The sequence below is a fragment of the Ranitomeya imitator genome, chromosome 4 (assembly GCF_032444005.1).
Source record: "Ranitomeya imitator isolate aRanImi1 chromosome 4, aRanImi1.pri, whole genome shotgun sequence".
NCBI classification, from domain to species: Eukaryota; Metazoa; Chordata; class Amphibia; order Anura; family Dendrobatidae; genus Ranitomeya; species Ranitomeya imitator.
Genome location: NC_091285.1, coordinates 644,811,757 through 644,838,636, shown reverse-complemented (window position 1 = coordinate 644,838,636; position 26,880 = coordinate 644,811,757). Strand labels below are relative to the sequence as shown.

Genomic DNA, 26,880 nt, shown 5'->3' with positions numbered 1-26,880 from the left:
GCTTGAAAAACTCGGCAGGTTCACCTGAGTTTTAAAAGATATAGTGTGCGCAGATACATGTGCCGTCAGCGTCTGTCGACAGCCGCCTGCTGACCCTTTGGTAATGCTTGTGAACTAAAATGCCCTTTAGCTCTGTTCGGTGCCCTGCCTCTATTACTGGCTTATACCGGTACATGGTAATTCACCTATGTACTAAATAAGGAAATTCTATGGGGAGTTTAATAAGAAAGGCGATGGAAAAAAAACTGCTCTGGGGCACGGAGCCGCGTCCTGCATGGTTGTGCGCTGCGGAGAATTGTAGAAGATCAGGTTAGATATAAGTGTGGCTCACACCCATTCCAGGCCATTGGTCACACTGCCCGACTCCCACCTGGTGACGTCTGGAGGAATGGAGGGGGGTGTACTATATACCTGTCATTGTCCTCGCTCCAGTACACACCTGTCTACATCTGTAGAGCGACTAAACGAGGTAGCGGGGTTCTGCAGAGGAGACAACTCTAGCAGTCATCTTGGAATCCTGAGCACGAAAAATCAGGTAACAATCCGGACTCCTAGGGGGAAGAACTGAGACCTATGGTGGACTGAGCTCATACTGATCTTTCTTCTTTTTCTTTTTAAATCTGCAAAGACCCCCTTTGAAAATGGAGGAAGAGGTGAGAGAGATGATGGAGTTGACGGACTTTGATTATGACGAGTGAGTATTTTATCGTGTTTCCAATAGTAACGTGAGACTTTTTTGCGGATAAGTTTGTGAGTCTACGCCAATGTTAGAGATCCTGGTAGCCTCCTCAGTGAATTCCAAAAATGTGACAAATGGACAGTCATGTAATAGGGATGATCAAACCTGTCACTTATGATTACGAGGAGGGAACAAACTGCTGTACTTACATTAGGTCGGCAAATGGATACAGCTCCTATTTTTCCCATTCATTCAAAATTTTGTCTTGTCCATGTGTCCGTGTGTTTTCAAGGGGCAGAGCGATACCTTTGGCAGCGGTGTATTCCCAAAATGCAACCAATCCATTCTTTCTTTGATGAATTACACATTAAATGGTCAACTTTACTTCCGAACTCATAGTTTATAGTCATAAAGCTCAATGGAAACTACCCAAAAGTTGGAAACTACTGCGTGTGCCCGCTGCCTGGATGCCGCATCCATAGACTTGACTGTGTGAGTCTCATCCGGGACTTGGATGAAAGTAGTGTACGCTGCGTCTTTTTTTCTCACGGACTCTCAGACCGAGGAAACAGCACTATTGTATAACATGGGTCAGTGCGCTACCTGATTACAAATCGGATAGCACACGTCCCATTTATACGCTCTTCTTCATGAGCCCTTACCCGCTGACGTTCCAGTCCCTACTCAACCCAAGAGCGCAGGCCCCAACCACGGATCTCCGTGCTGACAATCTGGCCAATTACTTCAAAGAAAAAATTGACCATATTCGACAGGAAATCATCTCCCAATCTCTTCATACCATGCACTGTCCTCCCTCCCCCACTGCATCTAGTTCACTCTCTGACTTTGAACCAGTTACAGAAGAAGAAGTAAGCAGGCTCCTTGCATCTTCTCGCCCGACCACTTGCACCAGTGACCCCATTCCGTCACATTTCCTCCAGTCCCTTTCCCCGGCTGTCACCTCTCACCTAACAAAAATATTCAACCTTTCCCTCACTTCCGGTATTTTTCCCTCCTCATTTAAGCATGCCATCATACATCCATTACTTAAAAAACCATCCCTCGACCAAAACTGTGCCGCTAATTATAGACCTGTCTCTAATCTTCCCTTCATCTCTAAACTCCTCGAACGCCTGGTCCACTCCCGTCTTACCCGCTATCTCTCAGATAACTCTCTTCTCGACCCTCTTCAATCTGGTTTCCGCTCTTTACACTCTACTGAAACTGCCCTCACTAAAGTCTCTAATGACCTACTAACAGCTAAATCTAATGGTCACTACTCCATGCTAATTCTCTTGGATCTCTCTGCAGCATTTGATACTGTGGATCATCAGCTCCTCCTCACTATGCTCCGCTCCATCGGCCTCAAGGACACCGTTCTCTCCTGGTTCTCCTCCTATCTCTCTGACCGATCCTTCACTGTATGTTTCGCTGGTTCCTCCTCCTCTCACCTTCCCCTTACTGTTGGGGTTCCTCAAGGATCAGTCCTAGGCCCCCTCCTCTTCTCTTTGTATACTGCCCCTATTGGACAAACAATCAGTAGATTTGGCTTCCAGTACCATCTCTATGCTGACGACACCCAACTATACACTTCTTCTCCTGATCTCACGCCTGCCTTATTAGAAAACACCAGTGATTGTCTTACCGCTGTCTCTAGCATCATGTCCTCCCTCTATCTGAAACTAAACCTGTCAAAAACTGAACTCCTCGTGTTTTCTCCCTCTACTAACCTACCTTTGCCTGACATTGCCATCTCCGTTTGCGGTTCCACCATTACTCCAAAGCAACATGCCCGCTGCCTTGGGGTCATCCTTGATTCTGACCTTTCATTCACCCCCCACATCCGATCACTGGCTCGCTCTTCTTACCTGCATCTCAAAAACATTTCTAGAATTCGCCCTTTTCTTACTTTCGACTCTGCAAAAACTCTTACTGTTTCACTTATTCATTCTCGTCTGGACTATTGTAACTCTCTACTAATCGGTCTCCCTCTTGCAAAACTCTCCCCGCTCCAATCTGTCCTGAATGCTGCTGCCAGGATCATATTCCTCACCAACCGTTACACCGATGCCTCTACCCTGTGCCAGTCATTACACTGGCTACCCATCCACTCAAGAATCCAGTACAAAACTACTACCCTCATCCACAAAGCACTCCATGGCTCAGCACCACCCTACATCTCCTCTCTGGTCTCAGTCTACCACCCTACACGTGCCCTCCGCTCCGCTGATGACCTCAGGTTAGCATCCTCAATAATCAGAACCTCCCACTCCCGTCTCCAAGACTTTACACGTGCTGCGCCGATTCTTTGGAATGCACTACCTAGGATAATACGATTAATCCCCAATCCCCACAGTTTTAAGCGTGCCCTAAAAACTCATTTGTTCAGACTGGCCTACCGCCTCAATGCATTAACCTAACGATCCCTGTGTGGCCTATATTAAAAAAAAAAAAAAAAAAAATTAATTAACTGGTTCATGCAGCTTTACATGAACACCCAAGCCTTACACTATGGCTGGTCCGAATAACTATAGCAATTGTTACCATCCACCTCTCGTGTCTCCCCTTTTCCTCATAGTTTGTAAGCTTACGAGCAGGGCCCTCACTCCTCTTGGTATCTGTTTTGAACTGTATTTCTGTTATGCTGTAATGTCTATTGTATGTACAAGTCCCCTCTATAATTTGTAAAGCGCTGCGGAATATGTTGGCGCTATATAAATAAAAATTATTATTATTATTATATGGTGATAGTGGATCGCCCCCAAGGGCTAGGGGATACTCAGTACCGAGTCCTTCTGTAGTCGATGGGGATGTCATGGCGGCTGACCCAGTCCGTGGCCCTCAGGAGGTCCGTTGATGAAATGGGGAAAGGTCTTTAAAGGGATAATGTTCGTGACGCCACCTGTGGTATTCGGTCAGAGTGACCGACGCTGCTTAGGGGTCCGCTGGGGTGATGTTATGGCAGCTAGATGATATACCTTCCCACACGTGAAGTATGTCCCCAGGGCTTCCCAGAGTGTAGGTGGTGGATGGTGTAAGGTGCAGTGAAGAACGAGGACACAGGGGTTGCAGTCTCTTTACCTTTTACTGAAGGTTCGGCATCCACAGTCCAGAGTAGGGACCACAGGGCAGGCAGAGTCCGGCCGGTCTGAAGGCAAATCCAGAGTCCCCTTATCCAGGAGTAATTCAATAGCCTTCCCCTTGCGCACAGTAACGTAGTAGGTCCCTACTTGCATAAGCTACCATAAGGTCTTCACTGTTGTTACTTCTCTCTCTCTGTCCCCCAGATGGTACGGATAGGACAAAACGCATATGACTGATGGCCTGAGGCTTGTTTATAGGGACCCTAGAGACGCCCCAACCCCCACAAGTTGCCACCGTGTCTGCTTAGGTATAAAGGTCGGACAGCCAACTTGGAATCAACTGCCCTGCCAGTCTCTGAAGTAACGGCATAGAGCTCTTTACTCCCTCTGGCCACCGGATCTGGTATTCTGGCCACCAGATCTGCGCTTCAGAAGGAGGCAGCCTGCTTCTAGCTGGTCTCCCACTGATGTTTCACTCCTGTTGCTATGACTTCTTTTCTCACTCACTACGACACAATTCCTTTCGTGTCCTTTCTTAGGATGCTGCCGCATGGGTTGCAGGTGCAGCTCTGTGTCCTCCTTTCCTTCCTCCTCAGACTTCAGTCTGGATCTGACCAGGGATCACCCCAGCCAGCTCGACCGGGAGACCTTTCCTCGTCGGTCCCCAGCCAGGAACTCTCCTCTCCTCCTTCTGATACTCACTAACTTCCTAACCAACCCTCCAATTTTACCCTATGTGAGGAGTGGCCTAATAGATAGAACCCTTAGCTCCCCCTGGTGGACTGACGTCTGAAGTGTGTGTGTGGCTGTGATATCTGAACAGAAGATCTCCTTCATTGCCTTCAGATATAACATCACTCCCCCTGGTGGAAGAACAACATTGCTGCAACGAACTAGGACTCTGGGGCGCCGCCAAATCCCCCCCCCATTCCCCCCCATTCCCCCCACTATTCCCCCCCCCCAATACTCCCCCCCCCCCCCCCCCCTCGTTGAATCCAGTACTCCCGGACTGGGAAAAAGAAAACAACAAAACATCAGCAAAAGACATGGAAAATTTTTGAAATGCTATGAACAAATTAATTTAACAATGCTTCCCTTTATGGGAGGTGAGAACACTTGAACGTTGCAAACAATAATATATTTTACATTCCGCGCACTACTAAAACAATTATTATCTAACTATGAAATACAATTACCCATACAGGTGTTCTATCTATTATCTACTAAGTGCTATCCCACAATAATAAATTAACAGACGTAACATCACTCCCTCTGGTGGAAGAACAACATTACTGCAACGAACCAGGACTCTGGGGCGCTGCAATAGTGTTTGTGAGGATCGCTGGTCTCAGTAGGACAGAGAACAACATTATCAGATGGGACACACATACTGGATGGGTGATGGAAAAGGAATCTGGATGATGTGGATTCAGCGCAAAAGATTTTTGATGCAGTTTTTTCTGCTTTTCATATGAGTGTGTTGGACTGCTTCATTGGACTTTGTCCAGTTCTTCTTGGTATCTGTACAGTGAGGAAAGAGGTAAAGTTTTACAATTAAAGTCCGTGGTTGACGTATCCCAGTATACCTGCACATTCAGGAATGTTGCTTCCATCGGAGGTGTGTGTTGGAAGCTATTTTTCCCGTATACATCAAATAGTGACTCAACATGTAGCGCGGTGTTATTTTAACACATGGGGAACTTCAATGTTTTCTAGTTACATGCAACATTACAGAAACCACAAAAAAACAACCATTGTCCTCGCAAATTTTTGCATCGTAGTTAAATGAAAATGTAATATCACAGCTTTTTTGCAAATCACAATTGACGCCGTGCTACAGCAGAAATCTGCCCTATTAACCAGATACTATACATACAGGAAAGTATACAGCACCGCTCCACACAACGTGTGATTAGTTCAGGAACCACCTATGGCAGCCAGAACTGGAAGCGTCTGAGGATACGTCCACGACAAACAATTTTGCCGTTTGCAAAATTTGAACAGAAAATCCAAAGAAATTAGACTTTCATTGCCGTGTTTGATCTGACACTTGGATCAATATCGAACATGTTTCTGCGATTTTACACGGATCACTCGGTCCGCAAAAAAATCACTGATGTGCCAAACCCTATAGATTGTTATAGGTACAAGTATTATCTATGGAAAACACCGGGAGCCCTCGAATGCAAAAAAGCGGACGGCTGAATGAGCTCGAAGGCAACAATTTATACGGAATAAGTGGTATACGCTCGTCTTATTGAAGGGATCCCTGGAGTAAGATGCTCCAAATTCCTTAAAAGCCATGTGCAGGGACTGGCGTAATTTATGATGAATGGCAAGAGGCCTGGAGGCAAAGGGTTGGTGCCCTCCTAAATATAGAAAACAATACAATCTCATTGTATTTGTTGAAAACATTCCGGGTTTTGTAAAATGGCGACATAAGCAATTTTGTTTTTACGCATTTTTCTAATTTTTTTTTTTTGCCAAAAACAAAATATGCACGTTTATGGCAAGCATCGCCATAATTGTACTGACCTGGATAAACATATTTTATCATCATATTTATTACACAATAAACGGCAAAAAAATTTGCGGATTGCATCCTTTTGTTTTTCGTAATTTTGCCTCACTTGGAATTTTTTCGGTAAATTATAACGTAAAATAAATGGTGTCATTCAAAAGTACAACTCGTCCAGCCAAAAAAAAAAAAAAATGAAAAAGCCCTCATACGGCTACATGGACAGAAAAAAAGTTTAAAAAAAAGTTATGGTTCTTGAAAAAAAGGGAGGAAAAGTGCCAAAAAACTGAAAATCACCCTGTCCTTGTTAAATGGGTTGCCTGGTCTTAGGTTAAAAGTTTGCAGTCACTCTATGTGACTGCAGACTAGCGAATCCTCACATTGCGCGCACTGGCTGCTGTGAGGATTCTCCAGGAGCAGGTATACTTCCGATCACATTCCAACTAGACGTGCCCGACCTTGCATTTGAGCGAGGCCAGACACGTCTAGTTGGCATGTGACCGCATGTATGCACATACCCACCTGCCCGCTCCCAGCACTAGAGAATCCTGACAGTGTGTGTGGTGCGTGCGATATGGTGGACGGACAGTGTGAAATTGGCTCAGCCGCTGTACCATTGATCAGTGACAGATATGGGACGAAGCGCACTGTATTGATGGGCAGAAGTCTCAGACATGCCGTTCTCTTCTGGGTATGTTAGGAATGTGTGAACACCTCCATCATGTCCCCATCACAGCACAATACACGTACCTGTCACATCATAAACTAAGTGTAACACAAATGTCACCTCTTACAAAGCGAGATATTTCAGTTTATGGGAAACATTTGTACAATGTGTGCCGCATCTAGTCCTAATGGCTCGGGCAGGTGACCTTAAAAATTTGTTTCTTTTTGACGCATGACACTCGCACCCATGTTATTCTACGAGGCCATTCACACGTCCGATTTTTTTTTGTCGCACTCCGCCATTCATGTCATTGGTCCATGGAAAAAGTCAGACCACTCTCGGATGATAGGTGGGGTTTGATTTTCATGGGGAAGATGGAGAAATTTAAAAAAAAATTCTTCCCTACATCTGAAAAAAATCAGATCCCACATTGATCAAACTGTGATCAGAGTGTGAATAGTATAATCAGACCGTTTTTCTTGGATGGAGAACATACAGTTGTGTGACCCCGGCCTAGGGTGGATCAATCAGTCAGATGACAGATGCCTTCAGTGAGCATGGACTTCCATGACGTGAGAAGGGTAAAGGCCATGGCTGGAAATATCCATCGACGTCTCCCTGACAGGTATTTAATTGACCAGACTCTCTGGTCGATCTTGTAAGATGTCGATGATCGGCGGAAGTAATAAGTCATCCCTCCCTGACATGCTGTCTGTACAGTTAGGCAGCTCAGTACTTCGGTTTTTCTTCTGTAGGTAAGAGAGATTACTAGTCACTCATCAGTTCTTCACAAGCTGCAGGCGTCAACTTGGATCTTGAACCCTAAAGCAGATCAATCACAAGATTTAATTGTAAAACTGCTTGTATTATTAAGCAGATCTTTTAAACCTGATCGGGCTGGTATACTTACTTTGATAATTCATAGCAAAATGGCTGTATAATTATTTTTGAAAGTTGCCCACCTAGTCTGATTGTCAGCAACTCTGTGTCCTTCCTCACCGCTGAATCTCTGCCCACCTAGTCTGATTGACAGCTCCTCTGTGTCCCCCTCCCTGCTGAATCTCTGTCCACCTAGCTGGATTCACAACTTCCCTCCTCTCTGCTGAATCTCTGCCCACCTAGCCGGATTCACAACTTCCCTCCTCTCTGCTGAATCTCTGCTCACCTAGCTGGATTCACAACTTCCCTCTTCTCTGCTGAATCTCTGCCCACCTAGCTGGATTCACAACTTCCCTCCTCTCTGCTGAATCTCTGCCCACCTAGCCGGATTCACAACTTCCCTCCTCTCTGCTGAATCTCTGTCCACCTAGCTGGATTCACAACTTCCCTCCTCTCTGCTGAATCTCTGCCCACCTAGCTGGATTCACAACTTCCCTCCTCTCTGCTGAATCTCTGCCCACCTAGCTGGATTCACAACTTCCCTCCTCTCTGCTGAATCTCTGCCCACCTAGCTGGATTCACAACTTCCCTCCTCTCTGCTGAATCTCTGTCCACCTAGCTGGATTCACAACTTCCCTCCTCTCTGCTGAATCTCTGCTCACCTAGCTGGATTCACAACTTCCCTCTTCTCTGCTGAATCTCTGCCCACCTAGCCGGATTTAACAGCCCCCCGAGTGTCCTTCCTCTCTGCTGACTCTGCGCCCACCTAACCAGGTTGACATCTCCTCAGTGTTCCTCCTCCCTGCTACTGCTCAAATCTCACACTGCTCAGTGCAAGCTGCAGCTGTCAGACAACCTAGATAGACTAGTTACGCTTGGTATCATGAGTTTTTTTTTCTCATTCTTTAGCTGTACTCATCTTAATAGAAGGATTATACAGCCATTCTGACATGAATTTTCAAAGTAAGTACACCAGCCTCATCGGGTTCAAGAAATCTAAAGGGGGTTTTCACGTTTCAGAATTTTTTAGGGCACATCCTTGCTCAAAAAAGAACAAAATCAGCCATACTTACCCCCTGTCACTCTGAAAAAAATAACCTTGGAAAACTCCTTTAATAATTTATAAAGTTTGTATCTTGAAATCTAGTAATAGAATGGTCCACTGGGCTTTTAAAATCAGACTCTTAGACTTTAAAAGGAGTGGCAGGGCATAATTTCATCCAGAGCTGTCTTCAATCTCCTTCTAGCTGTGGTCTTGTGAATAGGAGAGGACCAGTATGTCGGACATGGACCGATCTGATATCACCGCCTATCAAAAGGTACATGAGTGATAAACGCCACTGGTCGGAATACTTCATCCACCTTGAAACACCCATTTTATATATAGAAATACGCAGAGTAATTTTGTGCATCCATTACATTACTTATACTGCACCGATTCTGAGTTGTAGTTTGTGTCACACTTCAGAGCTGCATTTAGAATTCTGCCAATTCTGCATACGACGTTTGTTCTCAGACTCGCCTTCAGCAATTTAGCTGAGCTCCTACAATATAGTTAGCTTTTTACATCATAATGTGGGAATGCAAAGCTGCAGAATTACGAATGCAGCTCTGGCTTATAATATAAGATGGATCTCAGGAACAGTACCAGATAATTAATGTAATGTATTTACAAAAGGACTTAAATTTTTAGGTAGGATGAAGTTTTATTTACGCTAACATATTTCTGCCCATGACGCTTGGTGATTGGCTACGTAAATAGCCGATCGGCGCTCATTTAAAAGCCCCCGTAATACTGGCCAATGCAGAATGTATGGGGTCGAGTGATGGCTACTGATGAGTTTCATGGGCACATGCTGGTGTTTTTTAAATCGCACCGCTCATATACAATAATTCTTTGTGCAAGCAGCTCATAGTGACCTTGTAATGGGGTCTCCCTGAGGGAATAGACGGCCATTATTGAGAGGCGGTCAGAACAGGTTGTGAGTTCAGCAGGTAACAGAATGTCACTGAGCTACTTCTGCTGCTGATAAGATCAGACGATACAGAGAAAACAGTGTAAGAATGGATCGGTCGTCTGCAGATAGTGGAATTCCCCATACTGTCATCTGAAGCAATATCCAACCTGTCAGTCACCGTGAACTTGTAAAACACTGAGGTATGAGGCACGCTGCGGACGGCCATGCCGTAATTGGGCTCCAGATTATTGGATTCTAGGAAAGGAAGGAAAATAGTAGTCGTTGCATTTCGGGTTTTAGGACAGAGAAGATAAAAGATTTTTCCTCGATTTCATTGTAGAGTTAGTCTCGGAATAATAGAAGGAATTTGGAGATTTTTCAATTTTTCAGTTTCAAATTCATGTTGATTTATGGGTAAGAGCGATATATGGGACCCGTACTTTCTAAGGCCTCCCATACATGTCCTTGTAAGTATGGACCTCGATGTTTGGATCGGCCGCAGGTCTCCTGACCTGAACTTTACAGCTGCAAATGAGACTGTCAAGTTCAGGTCAGGAGACCCGCAGCCAGTCCGACCATCGCGGTCCATACCTGGAAGACATCCGAATCACAATTCGATTTGTGCTGTGCTGGTCCACCATCAAGTCTGCGCCTCGCTTTATCATCCTGGGGCAAAGCTGGTGCTTACTACATCAAGATGTAATAGTGGCTGGACTCATAGTGGTGAGGTGAAGACTCATACACCATCGTGCCATCATGGCCAGAGGTGCCCAGGAAGCAAGAAGTAAAAAACAAATACCATGGAGGACAGGAACCTTGGACTAGAACAACGCAATTCTAATCACTTCTTAACTCTAAGGGCTCGTGCAGACGACCGTACTTTCGGTACGAGTGCAATTTGTCAAAACATCGGAAACCACTCAACTCTAGGGGTCCTTGAAAAAATCATCCAAGGACGGTCTGATTTTCAAGGACTGACGCAATGGCGGATCCTACTCTGATCAGAGTCTGATTAGCACAATTGGCTGCTTTTCTTGGATGGAGAACATACGGCCGTGTGACCCTAGCCTAAATGTGATGAGGACAGGGTACATGCCATGGATCATCTCCATTATGACCCTCAAGAAAATCCCTCACCGGAAATACGGTACATCAAACAGATATTATTTTTGTAAGGTATCGGTGGCCTTCTTACTTTTAGGGTCCACATATTTGAGGGGAACGATATTGCTGCAAGTGCCAAATGAACTTTCTGTGGGCACCCACTTTATATTTACGTCGGTCATCACTCGAGTGATCAGCTGTGAAAAAATAACCATTGGCACAAATACGCTTGTACCGCACCCCTATATACAGGGATCTCCGTGTCCTGGTTAATGGTCATTATCTAGAAACGTCACGGCCTCTGTTCCTCAGGATGTTTTTCTGTTCTCAGCATCTCTCTGTCCCTTTTCTATGTGACACAAGACAGGACCGGCATATTCTGGATGGAGCAAGATAAGGGTGTGTGTGGAGATCGCATCTCGTACTATTACACATACGTAACCGGAGAAGAAGCCTGGGTGTAAAAACAAGGAGGAACAGGTTTAATAAATGCGTGATGTCAATGGAAGTGGTGAAAGTGCAAAATGCCTGATGTAGTGATCTGTACTTTGGGATGTTTAGTGCTTTAGGGTGTTCCTGGTATGTACGAAGCAAAATTGTTACGAGAGAAGACACTAGGACAGGGTCATGGATGGCCAGGGGTCATTGATGCACGTGGGTAGTGAAGGCAAGCCGTCTGGGCTGATCTCACAGAAGGTGTCAAGACAGTCTCAAATCGGTCAGTGCACCCATGCTGACCCCTGGCCACCACCAAAAGTGCCTACTATGAGCACATGAGCATCAGTACTGGACCATGGAGCATTAGAAGGTGTCTGGTCTGATTAATCACATCTTACACCCTGTGAACGGCTGAGTGCGTGAGCGTCACCTGGGGAGAGATGGTGCCAGGATGTGCCATGAGGAGAAGAAGACAACCTGCGGAAGCAGAGTGATAGGGAATGTCTGCTGGGAAACCTTGTGTCCTGGCATCGTGTGGAAGTTACTTGGACCCATACTCCATACATTTTTGCAGACAATAAACTACAGGATGATTCATGAGGGGGTCCTGACTGACCATCACTTGGCCGGTGCTCCCATACTTTTTAGACCGTCAGCTGAAGCTATCGATATCGACACGTTCATCTGACATTAGTCTAATGTGTATGGGGGTCTTAAAATATCTATATTTACCATTTTCTGAAATATTCCCATTACTTATAGTAACAATGAGTTGTTTCAGCTTGGAGCACTTAGACTGGAGAAATTTAAAAAAAAAAGTTTCTCCACTTTCTCCTATGTGACAAGCAGATGTTGTCTGAGTGTGGTTTGATTTTTTTTCCACGGACCCTTTGACCCATTTTGATCCGACCCCCTGATCAAAATTGGACTCCTCTCCAATATTTTCCGCAGGCCACTCAATCCTAGGAAAAAAATCAGATTGTGAACTCACCCATAGAATATCACAGGTACCAGGTGCCATTCCTGAAAAACATGGATAGCGCTCCAGCACGAAAATCAGAGGCCTAAAGGGGAGATTTATCAAAACTATTGTAAAGTGGTGCAAAGGAAAAGCGGCTGAAAAAAAGCTGGGGTCGTGGTGTCATTTACTCCTCACTGTTGTGCCTTTGTTGATTAGAAGAACAGGGGCAAAAACAGAGGCGGTCCATGGATAATTCTGCGCAAAAATAAAAATGATTATGGAACGAATTTCCGATGTGGAATTTCTCCACATTAATGTCTACCCTATGTAAATATGGCCTGAGGGTTAGAGGTTGTACTACCGTCATACTCATGGTGGTCTAGAGTGGTTTAGAAACTAAACAATTTTCCATTAAAAATACATTACAAAAACCTAGAATGAGGACCATTCTCCCGTACTTTCCCGGTCTGTGCCTAGGAGGCGATGGAATGGAGTGGTAGGTTCTCCATTCTAGCCATTGATGGAGGTCCCATCAGTTGGACCCCATCGATATAACATTTAGCACCCATCCAATGCATAGATAGTGTTTATTTTTATTTAGACTAACTCTCGAAAGTCATGAAATCCTAATATTAATATACATTGTGTTTTGCATCGGAAGTCCAAACTGGATTGGTGGGAAACACTTAAAGTGGCCCTCCGGTCTGACATATAAACGTAGCATTTTCGAGGCAGTGATTGGTATACTCATCGGGCACCCTCCTTTTTTTCATTGTGAAACCGAACAGCTAATTCCTGGGCTCCTCTTCTTCTTGTCCCCAGCATGGCAGCACTACTTCTCAGACCGCCCAATGTACGCTGGGTAGTCTGAGACACGCCTCCTGCTCTTGGATTGGCCAAGAAGAGCGGGCGTGTCTGTCACAACCAATGCACAGTGGGTACTCCAGGAAGTCTATGAAGCAGTGGGCATTTCCACCTAATAGAAAACCACCTGATATTAGGTGTCCGCTTCTTAGACTTTTACTCATTGGTTCCATGGCTGTATCTGTTTTATTCCTACTTAAAGGGATCGTCTAGGACTTATATATTTATGTCCATCCCTAGGTTAGGACATCAATATCAGATTGGTGGGGGTCCAGCGCTTGGCACCCCCACGATCAGCACATCTGCTCGATGTGCAGACCTGAAACAGCGCAGTGTAGTGGCCGTTCAGAGGTACTGCGGCTCAGATCACATTCACTTCAAAGGGCAGCGGCTCTGTACACCAATGATCAGTGCGCTGCCAGGTGTAAGTCCCCCACCGATCTGATATTGATGACTTATCCTAAGCATAGGTAATCAGTATCTAAGTCTTGGACAACCCCTTTAAATCTCTTCAATGGTTCTGCCTCCCCTTGCTGACATCCAGCTCTTAGTGCCACCAATGGGTAATGACCCCGTATTAATCGCTAGATGTTGAGGTTCTTTAAGGCTATACATTACCTATAGAGTTTTTTATCTTCTCAAGGAGAGCTAATCTGCATACCCCTTTAAGAAACGACAACTGTAAAAATTACAGCTCCCGCAGGGGTTGTCATAGTATAAGTGGCGGGCATGTACAGTATATCATTGTCTGCTATTCCGGAAGATGGGAAAGCTGGATCACTACTGAGGACATTATGCTCATCATCTAGTATTCCTTGAAATTAGAAGTAATTAAAGGGGTTGTCTGCTTTTGTGTATCATTTGTGCCATTTGGTTTTATTATAAATTTTGCACTATTTTTGTTTTTTTTTAACGTGCTCTTTGTTTTTCTATACATTCAACTTTGACGTGGTCTGTGGTCATAAATCAGCTGAGAGGAGCTCAGATAAAAAAAAGAGGTACAAATTCTCCCATTGGACTGTGGTAGCGAGCTCACTGACAGATTCTCAGTTAACTCATTCTGCAGCCAGCAATAGAGGATGTAGAAGGCAAACGGTGCAACATTTTTAATTAAACCCAATTCCAAAAATTATTTTTTGACAAAAATACGTGCATTTAAGGAAGAAAAAATATATATATCCCTAAAGGTGGATGATTTATGGACTTTTATTCCCTGCTGATGTTTTATAGGCAGTGTCAGATTTTTCCTGCTGCTTTTATTCTGGCACAATACGCTGCCTGGCTACCTTACGTGAACCGTGCGTGGTGTTATATAAGGTCCCACGTCACGTCTCCTCCAGCCCGGCCTCTCTCACATGCTCTCCGCTTCCTCATCTCCTTCCAAGCCTCTACGTTCCTAAGCAACTTAGTGTTGTAAATGCGACTCCCAGCATGCACCGCCTGCTAATATTTGCATCCTATGAATATGCAAATCTGACAACCCTAAGCCCAGTCCTAAGGAAACATCACATGCTCAGGGGTGTAAATATTTAACCTGCGCCGTTTCTTCTGGACGCCTGCATGTGCCATAATTAAACGTAATAGAGGCCGCTAAACTTTAATACGGATTAACCAGAGGAATTACTGCCAGGTGTTATACTAATGTCCTCGTTTTTCATGGTAAATTGACCCCTAATTACACAGTAGAGTTTTGTTCTGGAGATTTAGCTACGGGAAAAAATTTGCAAAATGCTCCAAAATCCACTGCAAAAGCAGAGGATAAACTATAGAGTATTTGTGCATTTTTTTTTCTATTCTTTTGGTTAAAAGATTTGAAAAATTAAAGGGTTTGTAGAAATAGCGCCACTCTTATACATAGGCTGTGTGCGGTACTGCACGCAACTAAAAGCAGCTCTACTTGATGCAGTACCAAATGCCGCCTGATCAAGAGTGGCGCTGTTTCAGAAAAAAAAAAAAAGATTTGTTTCTACCGCTGATCAATCTTTATTTTATTATGCCAAGGGATATTTATGCACTGCAGTCATCTACATAACTTATATGACCTGGATGGAATTAATGGATCATTTAGGAAACACCCAAGAGTCAAATTACAATTATATCCAAAAGTGTAGTGTTGGGTAAGAGAGGGAAGCAGCAGAAAGAAGCTCTCCCAGGAATGAATCCTGACGATCCAAGGTGGGAGACGGAAATCACGGACAGGATGGATTTGTAAGTGATAGGGGGCATTTTCTGTGACACCGTGTGAGTATGTGACCCGCACAGGCAGGGCCCGCACAGAACAAAAAATCGTGGCTTGTCTGATTTACATAGACGAGCCCATTGAGGCGCGCACAATGTGGCTACAGCTTGGGCGTTTAGGCTTCTGGAAATCTATGGCCGCCCGCTGGACGGGAATCCTGAGGACCACCTTTGACCCGACCACTTCTGCAGCTCCTCTTTTGATTAGCCGACCTGGAATGATATCCCGCAGCACTGATCATTTCATGCTGAACTGGCTAGTCGAAAGAAAAGCCACGGATGCCGACAGGTCAGAGGTGGTCCTCAGGGTTCCCGGACAGGGGCCACAGATTACTGACTTGGCTGATGGACTAGCTTCCAACTTGGTGTCAGATTAGGGGCCTGTGCATATTTGTGACATTTTTTTCTGTGCAGATTTGTCTCATTTTTTTCTGTGCAGATTTATCTCAATTTGAAGTTTCATACGCACGTTGCTTTTTTTCCCTTGCAGATATAAATCTGCAGCATGTCAAACGTTTCAGCGTTTTTAACGCAGATTTCACCCATACTGATGAAAAATCTGCTCCAAAGAACACGTGTAAAAAAAAAAAAGCGTCTATTTTTCCTGCCAAGAGATCCAGAGATGAGGAAGAAATTTCTGCACCAAACACTTAGCGTGTGCACATTACCCTATCTCCCGGATGCCCCCTGCGGCCATTCCCCCTGCCGGCCCCTGCGTTCCTGATCCGGATTTCTCAACGGATGACCGAAATACAATAGCGTAGACTCGGAGATGTGATCGGTTCACCGTGTTCTGAGCGCCAATTCTTTTCCGTAGCTGTCAGCAGATTAAATAAAGAACATCCTGATCATTTGCAGCAGCTGCATCTGGATTTTCCCAAGATGTCTGTAACGCCACGGCGCCTGCAGATGGCACTCAAGACTTTCCTATCCAGTGAAAATAGAAATTCCTCCCCTTGGTTGGAAGCACATCTCATACATATACACGCACACCTCCTGGCTGGAATTGAGGAATCGCAACCTGCGCCCATCACAGCTACAGGCACTTGCATCATGACACTGGGCTGCGGTATACGGATACATAGGCACAGCTTCCCGCATTGATATCCAGACTGCAGCACACACACCGATACATAATGCACACTAACACCGCACTGATAACGTGACGTGCGTATACAGTGCCATCCCATAGGCACAGGATCTGTTCTCGGATCTGCAAGGGCAAAATCCATCGGGCATACGCACGCACATTGCAGCTGGGACGTGTGTGCCCCGTGCAGGCATGGCATGGATACGCGCACACACCAGCACCATACACGTGTAGTTATAGCTAGGCACATATACCCATAGCCGTGGCCTGACGATTTCCGGACTGCAGAGAGGATGCGCGGGTGACAACATGGCTGCCATGTATGGAACAAGACTGGGTGTAGTATCAGCTGTGTGTGTGTCATGTCGGCGGATGACGGCTTATTATTATGGGGTCTTGTGATTTATATTGCATGCTATGATTGGGGGGGCTGTTTATGTCATTGTACAATAGTATGTGTACCCCCCCATCCCCCCTCTGTCCTGTGATTTTCCAGCGATGGTTTCTTTCGCTCCCGAACTTTGATCCTCAGTGGTAAGAATGCGACCTGATTCTCGGCATAATCTAAAAGGCGAGAGAAAGTTATTATTTTTTAACCAGGCTCGGAGCCCTGGAGACGCCGTATTCCGCGGCGTACTATGACCTGGATTTCTCGGCTGCTTCAATAGTTTTCATTCTTAGAAATGCTGAGCTGGAAGTTATGCGATTTTTAATCCGATCAATGGCATAATTCACATATACTCATCGTGCAGTACTGAAATGGTTAGGGGACGGCAATGGGCTCCAGTATTGCTCCTTCTTTACCCAGTTTAACCTGCAGTCCTATGTAAACCATTGTTATATTCAGGGAACCAATTTGGAGTCCAAAATAAGATTCCCCCAATTATTTAAGCCTTATAGCATTGGTCTCCTAATATGAGGAGACCAATGCAGGATTCTGGATGTGATGCAACCTCTGCACCCCTATAAAGGAAGGGGTTATCCAGCTCCTCTCACTTCTGCCTGAACCAGGGAAAGGTGCTATTAAAGTGGCATCCATTGGCTTTTGCCAGGTATTGCGCCCCCTGACGTATTCTAATTAATAGGACAGGTGCACGATATATATGCCAGCCATGCACAAGACCTGGCGGGTGGCTGACGGTCATCACATCCCTGTGCGGAAGTGAGAAGTGCTACCCTCTCGAGTCGTGTGGCCCAGCTACATGTCATATACGCAGCTCTGCTGCATCTGTATAGTTATTTATTTTTTATCATGTCATTATAGATATATAGGTAGGAGTATTGCATTCTGAGACTTGTAGTTTGTGTCATCTAGACATGCGCAGGTTATCTGTACATCACTGGAACATCAGATCTGCTTGTGTGAACAGTAGTATACAGCGAACATTCAACATATCCCTGGGGCTCCTTTTGGCTTCCATTTGGGTGGTATACTTTTTTGTTTTCAGACTTGTTTTTGTTTTTTTACAGTGGACCCCTATGGGTAATGTATACATAGAAGAATATATTGGGGAAATTTGCCAACAAGGCTCAGACTCAGCCTAAGAACAGACCGGTCATGGGTTTCTTGACCTGAGCTCAACAGCCTTATATATGCTTATGAAGGCTATTAATTTGAGTCAGGAGACCCACAGCCAATCTAGAAGTCACAATCTATACGCAGACTGTTAAACTCAGATGTGTCTTAGACCAGTGTGCAAATCACCTCTTCAGAGAGGAAGAGGACTTGAACTCTAGTGCAACGTACTGGAAGTAGCAATCCTAAAAGTCAATACCGACCCTTTAACGAGCCTTGTCACATGACTTAGGATAAAAACCAAACCAGAATCTCAGTTTGTAGACCTGATGTTTTGGGATGTTGCCCCTCCTCAGTGCAAAGCGTGAGATCTGATTTGGCTGTAGGACTGGGATCTAAGTGGTAATGTTGTGACATGTCAGTGTAAGGAGACTTATAGGCCATGCAATGCTCCTCTTTCCTCCTCCTTTGAGGCCAGTATTACCTATCTTTTATGGTTGCAAGGGATCTGTGAATCGGCCGGTACACTCACAATCAGGCCAGACTTGTGGTCATAACATATATGTTAAAACTGGCTTTTATCATGGCCTAATAGGAATGCCTTGTGCCAGGTTGCGTTGCTTTATGGGCTGTACCTTGTGTGGCCCCTTACAAGTAATACAGGTCACTTATTGTCCTTATTTAGGGATTAGTGGCCATTTTGTTGTAAGAAACATAACAAAATCCTTGCTGGATTATCTCTTGGCAGCTGAATAATAAATCAGCGTGCCGAGCACGGCAGAACGATTCCGTGATAACGATCAATATCCATTATATTATTGCAAGTTACCGAATGGCTACGAACCAGTCGCATCAGTGAAACAAATTAGATCCTTGCCATTCCTTGCCTGCAAGCAGAGATTTTGTAAGCTTTGTAAAAGGTTGCAAGTCAATTCACAATAACATGGGAAAACCAAATATAGTGTTAAATGTCATGAAACTTTAGAGACCTATGAAGGGGAGATTAAAATACTAAAAGTTAGAAGCTTATTCAGGCCCTGTGTGAGAAAAGGGGCTGTCTCAGGCTGGCCCTGAAATCAGCGTTACACATCGGCTATGATCACAAGTTGTGTTTTTGCTGCATTTTTATGTAAGTTAAAAGCTGTCTCCCCCTGCTGTTTTTACCTTTGCAATTGTGTATTTTGTCATGAACTTTTTGGTCCAGAATAGTCACGATATTTCAAACTTTAAAAAAAATCTTTTTCCCTTAAATAATTTGGTCAAATTGCCCTTTTTTTCCCAAAAAAAATATTTAATGGTTTCACATAATTCTTGCATTGTTGCATTGGCCTAACGCCTTGCATTGTTCATGCTTGCATGGTAGAAGCAAGGCTGAATTATGGGATCCTTAGAAACAAAGCAAGAAAACGGTGCAAGAAAAGCAGCAAATCCTGCGTTTTGTCTGCAGCTTTTTCACTGCCAAGTGAATAGGTTTTGGCTGCAGGAAAAAAAAAAAAAGCAGCAAAGAAGCAACATGTGAACATAGCCTAACAGTTACGAGTACGTGATCTGTCCAGACTGGTCGCGGGTTCCCTGGTCCGAACTTATAAATTCATATATGATGGGATGGAGTTCTGATCAGGGACCTGCAGCGGTCCGGACATCATGCTTGGAACGTAACTGTCGAAACTGCCTATTAGCCTGAAATGGTCAGAGGGCAGCAAGTTCTGGCTCCAACCCTGGTGTGATGGTAATAAATAGGCAACAGAACTCATTTTAAAGGGGTTCTCCACTTTGGACAGTCCTGATCACAAAGTATACCCCTAATGGGACTCCAGCGATCAGCTGTAATCTGTGGGGAAACCCGGCAGTAAAGACCCCATACACATTAGATAACAGTATGTTGTTCTACCAGACAAAAACAATAAAATATTCAAGATTTCATTTTATAGGATGATGGAGTGTAAATGGTTGGCTAAACCCATCGTTTGGTCTTAGGTTTTTACCTCAAGAATTATTGTTTTGGCTGAAATCATTCATCAGTGAAGGTCCAACCTCTGGGACCTGTCCGCGAGGAATTTTTATCCCTGACAGGACTCTTTTATCACCGTTACAAAATGGAGCAATACGATCTCTCCAGTTTGGACTGACGCTCCATTCATTCTTTTTGGGGCTGACGGTAAAAGCCGAGCACAGTACTCGGCAGCCCCATAGGAAATAAGCATGTGCGGTGATCGGTGCGCGTCCACACTGATGATTGGTCAGACACCCTCCGTGTCCCATGGATAGGTGATAACTTATTAAGAACAACCCCTTTAAATCATTGAGCTCTGTAATGTAGTAATATAGGACAGGACATGTTCTCAAGAGAAAGCAATACTCTTAATTTCCGCTCTCCACACTAGGATCCTGAATTGAGGACCCCAATAGAGAGTATAAAAATTGATTTTCTAAACTAGACAACCCCTTTAAGATAAAATCCCCTCTGTCCCCGTGTGCTAAACATACAAGGCCTAAGCTAAGCCACAGTTTTCTAATAGAAAAACAGGACTGTTGCCCATAGCAACCAATTAGAACTCTGCTTTTATTTTTTAAACAGTTCTGGTTAAATGAAAACTGCGCTGTGATTGGTCGCCCTGGACGACAACGACAAATTTTCTTTTAGACAGTGTTGATAAATCTGCCCCATCGTGTGTTTTTACTGAGGTCGAATGTGACATTTACTTTGCAGTCTGCGCCCCGTGAGTGGATGATAGTACGGATCCCATATAAATCCGCCTGCCAACCTCATTTTGTCTTTCCGCTATTGTACAGATCCCAGCTGCTGGACACTGATATGGATTATGAGCGTCCCAATGTTGAGACGATAAAATGTGTGGTGGTCGGAGACAACGCCGTCGGGAAGACTCGTCTGATCTGTGCTCGGGCATGTAACGCCACCCTGACGCAATACCAGCTTCTTGCCACACATGTGCCAACTGTCTGGGCCATAGATCAGTATCGTGTGTGCCAAGAGGTAAGTATTCAGTACTGGGGGGAGTCCTGGTATAAGGGGGTATAGTGGTTAGTGGCTTTAAAGGAGGTCACTTTTTTTCTTATGTAAATGCATGTATTTGATGCTAAAAAAAAGCAATTTTGGCAATTAAAAATTTTGCACCGTTTTACTTTTACAGGCTCAATGTTTCCATGCATATTCAACTTTGATGTGGTCTCTGATCATAAAACAGCTCAGAGGAGCTCAAAAAGAGACAGATGCAAGTATTTGATTGTCAGAGAGAGCTCACTGATGGATTCTCAGTTATCTCATTCTGCAGCCAGTTATATATAGTGCAACACACGGGCTATTGAGAGCAAGCGGTTCATTACATTTTTAATGAAACCCAATAGCAAATATTATTTTTAGACAAAATTACATGCATTTAAAAGGGCTTGGGGATTAAGTCTGCAGTCAGTCTGTGTGAATCCTCATAGTGCACGCTGTTCTCCTGGAGCGGGCGGACATGTGACAACAAGTATTTGATTTGCATACTTCCGGCCACATTCCAACTAGACATGTCTGGCCTCGCCTCAATACACTTGTACAGAGCGAGGCCGCGCACGTCTAGTTGGTACGTGACTGCATGAATGACAATACTTGATTTCACGCGACTGGTCGCTCTCGGCATCGGCATTGGAGAATCTTAACAGCACGCACAATGAGGTGCATACAGTAACAGCACTTGAACCTCAAGCATGGACAACCTCTTTAAGTAAAAAAAGTCCCAAAAGGTGTACAACTCCTTTAAATCCAGAGAACCAAGCTAACATTTACATGGAGACCGTTCTAGTATTTTTTTTCCTATAGCATGGTCACTGATCCCAGAAGGTGAAGTGAGCCTTGAAATTTATGTGCATAGTTAACTATAGAACATACATGAATACCTTTCCCTATAATGAGGGGAGCAATCAGGGACTTATATAGCGTTCTCCTGAGATATCCTTACCCTCTTTCTCTTCCTTCTTGATGTAGGTGTTAGAGCGCTCCCGAGATGTCGTGGATGATGTCAGTGTGTCATTGAGGCTTTGGGACACTTTTGGAGACCACCATAAAGACAGACGATTCGCATATGGAAGGTATGATAAGGTCAATGTATTAACCCCCTGTCGCAAAATCACACTGCTCTGTCTGTTGAAAAATAATAAAAAGTTATGGTGTCTCAGAATATTATGGCCAAAAAAAAAATAAATTTAAAAGTGTTTTTCTTGTGTGCAAAAGTACTAAAGCCTAAAAAACTACGTAGACATTTGGTATCATCATATCAGTTTCGAATTAGAGAATAAAGATTACATGTCAATTATACTGAATGGTGATTAGAAAAATAAATAGTATCTAGAATTGCTGTTTTTGTTGATTTTTTGTGTGTTTTTTTTTATTTTGCATGCCAAAGAATGTAATAAAAATTGATTGAAAAGTTGCATGTACCACAATACAATAGCAATGAGGAATACAGCTAGTCGCTCAAAAAATATGCCTTAATTATAAAAGCTCTCACAATATACATTTTTTAAAATAAAAGTAATAAAAAATAAATGTATATTTATTGATAGAAGTAATAAAGCATAACTATTACTACATAAATTAGGTATCGCCATAAACCCACATAATAAGCATAACACTTATGATCCCAATTCGTAAAACAGATTTCAAGAGAATCCTGTTCAAACTTTTTTGTGCAGTGCAAAACTTTTGTGCACTTTTGCATTTTTACTCAAGTTCCAACCAGCTCCTCCAACTATTTAAAAAAGTGGTCCAAGTTTAGCTGAAGGGGGTGTAGCCATTTTATTAGGCTGAGTAATCAACACCATATTTCCTTCAAAGGTGTCGCTTGGCATCCAATGTCACTTTTCTTGGATCCAATTGCAAAATTCGAATTGCTTCCCCAACTATCACGTGCACTTTATAACACTAGTGTCTTTTTAGTGCCAGGTGGGTGTTTGCAGCCTCTTAGGCAGAGACCCAGGTTTCGGCACCTATTATTTCTCCATCCTCAGCCCATCCTGTCGTATCCTACGCTCATGATTCCTTTCTGTTGTCTTTTATAGGTCAGATGTGGTTGTTCTCTGTTTTTCCATTGCAAACCCCAACTCCCTGCAGCATGTCCAAACTATGTGGTACCCGGAGATAAAGCACTTCTGCCCACGAGCGCCAGTCATTCTGGTTGGCTGCCAATTGGACCTTCGCTATGCTGATCTGGAAGCAGTGAACCGAGCCCGACGCCCACTGGCCAGGTTGTCTTTTTGTTTTGTATGTTTAAATGTTATAAGGTTTGTGGGTAATTACATTAATAATATATTTCTCATATCAGTGCCAATCCTTCAGTGAGCTGGCATGACACTGAAATGAGGGAACAACTGTCTAACGCTGCCCGTCAGCTCTTGCCTCACACCTGTCCGATCCTAAATGTCAGAGCGTTGGTGCCATGCTGAGCCAAGAATGTGAAGCCACTTGGCACTGCTAAAGAGTCGTCCTTCCTCAGCTTAGCTGCTCACCCACCGGATCCTTAGTGTAATAACGCACAGTGTAATAATAATGCACATGTGATCTTTTTCCAGTGTTTTACATGGATACATCACATGACCGCGTATAGCCAATAAAGGATCCTTTCCGTAAAGCATCCCCCACCCCCAACTACCTTGCCCCTCTTAACCCCTCCATCTATTACCCAGGAAAACACACCACCACGTTAATTTCTTTTTGGATAATTTGGCCACAGCGGCCATTTTATTAACAAACAAATACATAAATAACAACATGTAAACAGTAAATATAAAACCTCGAGGGGGGGGCTCTTGGAGCTAAAAAATCTGGCTCATAATAGGCAGAGAGCCTACCCAAAATTTTGACAAAAAACACGTATTTACCCTCAGCCGTAACCACCAGCTCGAGGGCACCATGTAACCCATTTCGGGCAAACCAACCACAAAGCTCCCGAGGTAAACACCCCGTCCAGAGCCCGTACCAAAAGCCAGATCAACCCTATCAGCATCATCACCAACTCCAAGAACCCCACCCCCCGCCAACGCCACTGTGACAATAATACAAAATTCTTGCCTTCAATAAATCAACAGAAAAGAAAATATATTTTAAAAGACCCCCTCTTTTTTTTTTTTTTTTTTTGTACATTAAGAATTGACGAACTCGCCGATCTTGACTAAAATTACGTTGCCTCATAGTACCCCTAAAAAACAGGGAGGGTGGGAGGGACTCACTTCGCCCGTCTAAGGTGACTGATCTCCCTTTTCCCGCACTTTCCCAAGCCCCCACCTCCCTTTTTGCATAAATCCCCACCCCCAATCCTACTCTTCCAATCCCAGGGCCCCTTTTCTCATAACTTCTTTATTTTTTAAAAACTTACTGCACTGCTCCCATGGCAACGCAGTCATGTGGGGGCCTCCTTTTAGCTGCGCCCCATACAGCCCCCCCTCTTGACCGCGTATAGCCAATAAAGGATCCTTTCCGTAAAGCATCCCCCACCCCCAACTACCTTGCCCCTCTTAACCCCTCCATCTATTACCCAGGAAAACACACCACCACGTTAATTTCTTTTTGGATAATTTGGCCACAGCGGCCATTTTATTAACAAACAAATACATAAATAACAACATGTAAACAGTAAATATAAAACCTCGAGGGGGGGGCTCTTGGAGCTAAAAAATCTGGCTCATAATAGGCAGAGAGCCTACCCAAAATTTTGACCAAAAAACACGTATTTACCCTCAGCCGTAACCACCAGCTCGAGGGCACCATGTAACCCATTTCGGGCAAACCAACCACAAAGCTCCCGAGGTAAACACCCCGTCCAGAGCCCGTACCAAAAGCCAGATCAACCCTATCAGCATCATCACCAACTCCAAGAACCCCACCCCCCGCCACACACGAACAGCCCTGACCACCTCAGGCTCGTGAGTGCCCCACCACCGCCAAAGCTCTTTCTACTCCTTCCTGTAGACCGAGCACCCATAAATCCATCCCGATCTCGTTAAGATGCACTCCATCATCCCTCCAGAAATTACCGACCCCGGCCTCCAGCTCGAAATGCCTCACGGCAATACCCCCATTCCGGGACACAAAACTCGCCACCATCCTGTTCAATTTTACCCTGGCTCTGTTAATCCCTTTATGGGAACGGGCCTCCCGCCACGTCTTCCGTGGCACAATGTCCAACCACACTGTCATCATACCGGGAAAAGATACCCACAGCCTCAACAAGTCATAACGGATATCCCGAATGAGTTCCCTCACGGGTTTTGCCCCCAAATCATTACCCCCCAAGTGAACCACTATAATATCCGGGGGGCGATCCAGACGGGCGGCGCGGGAGAATTCCGGCAAGAAACTACGCCACGACATACCACGAATCCCCATCCAACGGATGATCACTGCCTCTCGGCCGAAACCCAGTTGCCTACCATTCGCGCGCGCATCAGCCCGGAGGGCGCCCCAATATACGAAAGAGTGTCCGACAATCCACGCCAAAAGAGGGGCACGACCTGAAAAACACAACCACAATTAACAATCCGTAAAGACGCACTTCTTCACCCCGCATTGTTGATTTAATGCCGCACATAAGACAGGTAACGATTAGAACTCCACCTGCCTATTTTCTTGATCACCTCCGGCCCGAGGCCCAAACCATCGGTCTCAGATGCGGCCCCAATCCTAAAAGAATGCGAGCCGAAATTTTCCGGGTTAACACCCAGTAAACCCAAGCCCTTCTTCAAAATGGCTACAAACTGGAAACGTGACAAGAAATCCCCTTCTTGGTGTTGCAACAGAGGGCCTGACCTGACCGATGACAAATTCCAATATGCCTTTAAGCAGCGTTGCGGACACATCCCGCTACCCGCCACTCTTCCTAGCACTACTTTCTTTCCCCTACCTAGCTGATCCGTCTTTGAACGCCTTATCCAAAAAGCAACTCCCCCTTCCCAAAAAAACACATCTTCCGCCAAAAGACCACCCGACCTGTCCTTGCTCGGGGAAACCAATTCACCCAGACGCAAAGCACCAAAAAACGCTAAAGAAAAAGCCAATCGAAACAGTACCACCTCGAACTGAGATGAACAAATGACGCCCAATGCCTCCCCTAACCGCTGCAACATCCCAAAAGAAATGGGCCTACGTTTATCAAAAGTCGAATTACCCTTACGAAAACCTTTCAACGCCTGCCGTATAACAAAGTCCTTTGTGACGTCCCTCAATCCTTGCAACTGAAAACCAAAAGCCAAACCTGCTATAAACTTGTTTAACCTAGACACGGACCAACCCCACTCCACGACCTTACCTACCAGTGCCAATAACGCCATTGCCCTGTCGCTATCTGACTCAGCCGAGCCGCATTGAAACAACCAACTTTCCCACATGGCCCATGACGCCGCATAATCTGACCATGTCCTGTTTGACACCGAGGCTTGGATCAATCGGCCTCCCCTTCCGTAACCACCTGCCACAGATGCAAAGGACATGCTGCTCCTGCCGCCTCCGAATCTGGAGCCAAATCCCGGAATCGGTCCCACTGCAAACGAGACAAAGCATCAGCTATATTGTTCTGAACTCCTGGCACGTGCACCGCCGAAATCCATGCATTCAACTCCAAGCATCTCAAGACCAACTCCCTGACCAGCCTAATTACTGGGGGGGAAGAAGAAGATAAGCTATTAATCACGGACACCACGCTCGAGTTATCGCAATGAAAACGTACTCGCCGGTCACAAAAGCTGTCACCCCAAACAAACACCGACACCACAATCGGGAACAACTCCAACAATGCCAAATTCTTGGTAAGCCCCTTCTTTCGCCAATCCTCTGGCCACACCCCGACGCTCCATTTTCCTCCACAGTAGGCCCCATAACCAACTCCACCTGC

At 44.9% G+C, this 26,880-nt stretch overlaps 1 protein-coding gene and 1 long non-coding RNA gene across 5 annotated transcripts in view; one reads left to right on the top strand and one right to left on the bottom strand.

The window, feature by feature from the left end:
- Positions 1 to 444: 444 nt before the first annotated feature.
- The window catches only part of RHOBTB2 (Rho related BTB domain containing 2), a 60,078-nt gene continuing 33,642 nt past the window's right edge, over positions 445 to 26,880 (top strand). The window contains exons 1-5 of one of the 4 annotated variants that reach the window (XM_069766951.1): positions 445 to 535; positions 629 to 694; positions 20,789 to 20,990; positions 21,984 to 22,087; positions 23,057 to 23,242. In XM_069766951.1, coding sequence (XP_069623052.1) covers positions 642 to 694; positions 20,789 to 20,990; positions 21,984 to 22,087; positions 23,057 to 23,242 — 545 coding nt within the window. In that variant the 5' untranslated portion in view covers positions 445 to 535; positions 629 to 641. Of the gene's footprint in view, positions 536 to 628; positions 695 to 15,272; positions 15,360 to 16,386; positions 16,817 to 20,788; positions 20,991 to 21,983; positions 22,088 to 23,056; positions 23,243 to 26,880 lie in introns of those variants that run through there. The other 3 variants (XM_069766952.1, XM_069766953.1, XM_069766954.1) reach the window with 3 other exon arrangements.
- Positions 4,817 to 26,880, bottom strand: part of LOC138677089 (uncharacterized) — a 77,678-nt gene continuing 55,614 nt past the window's right edge. The window contains exon 3 of the long non-coding RNA XR_011320859.1: positions 4,817 to 5,283. This is a non-coding gene — a long non-coding RNA (uncharacterized lncRNA). The remainder of the gene's footprint in view (positions 5,284 to 26,880) is intronic.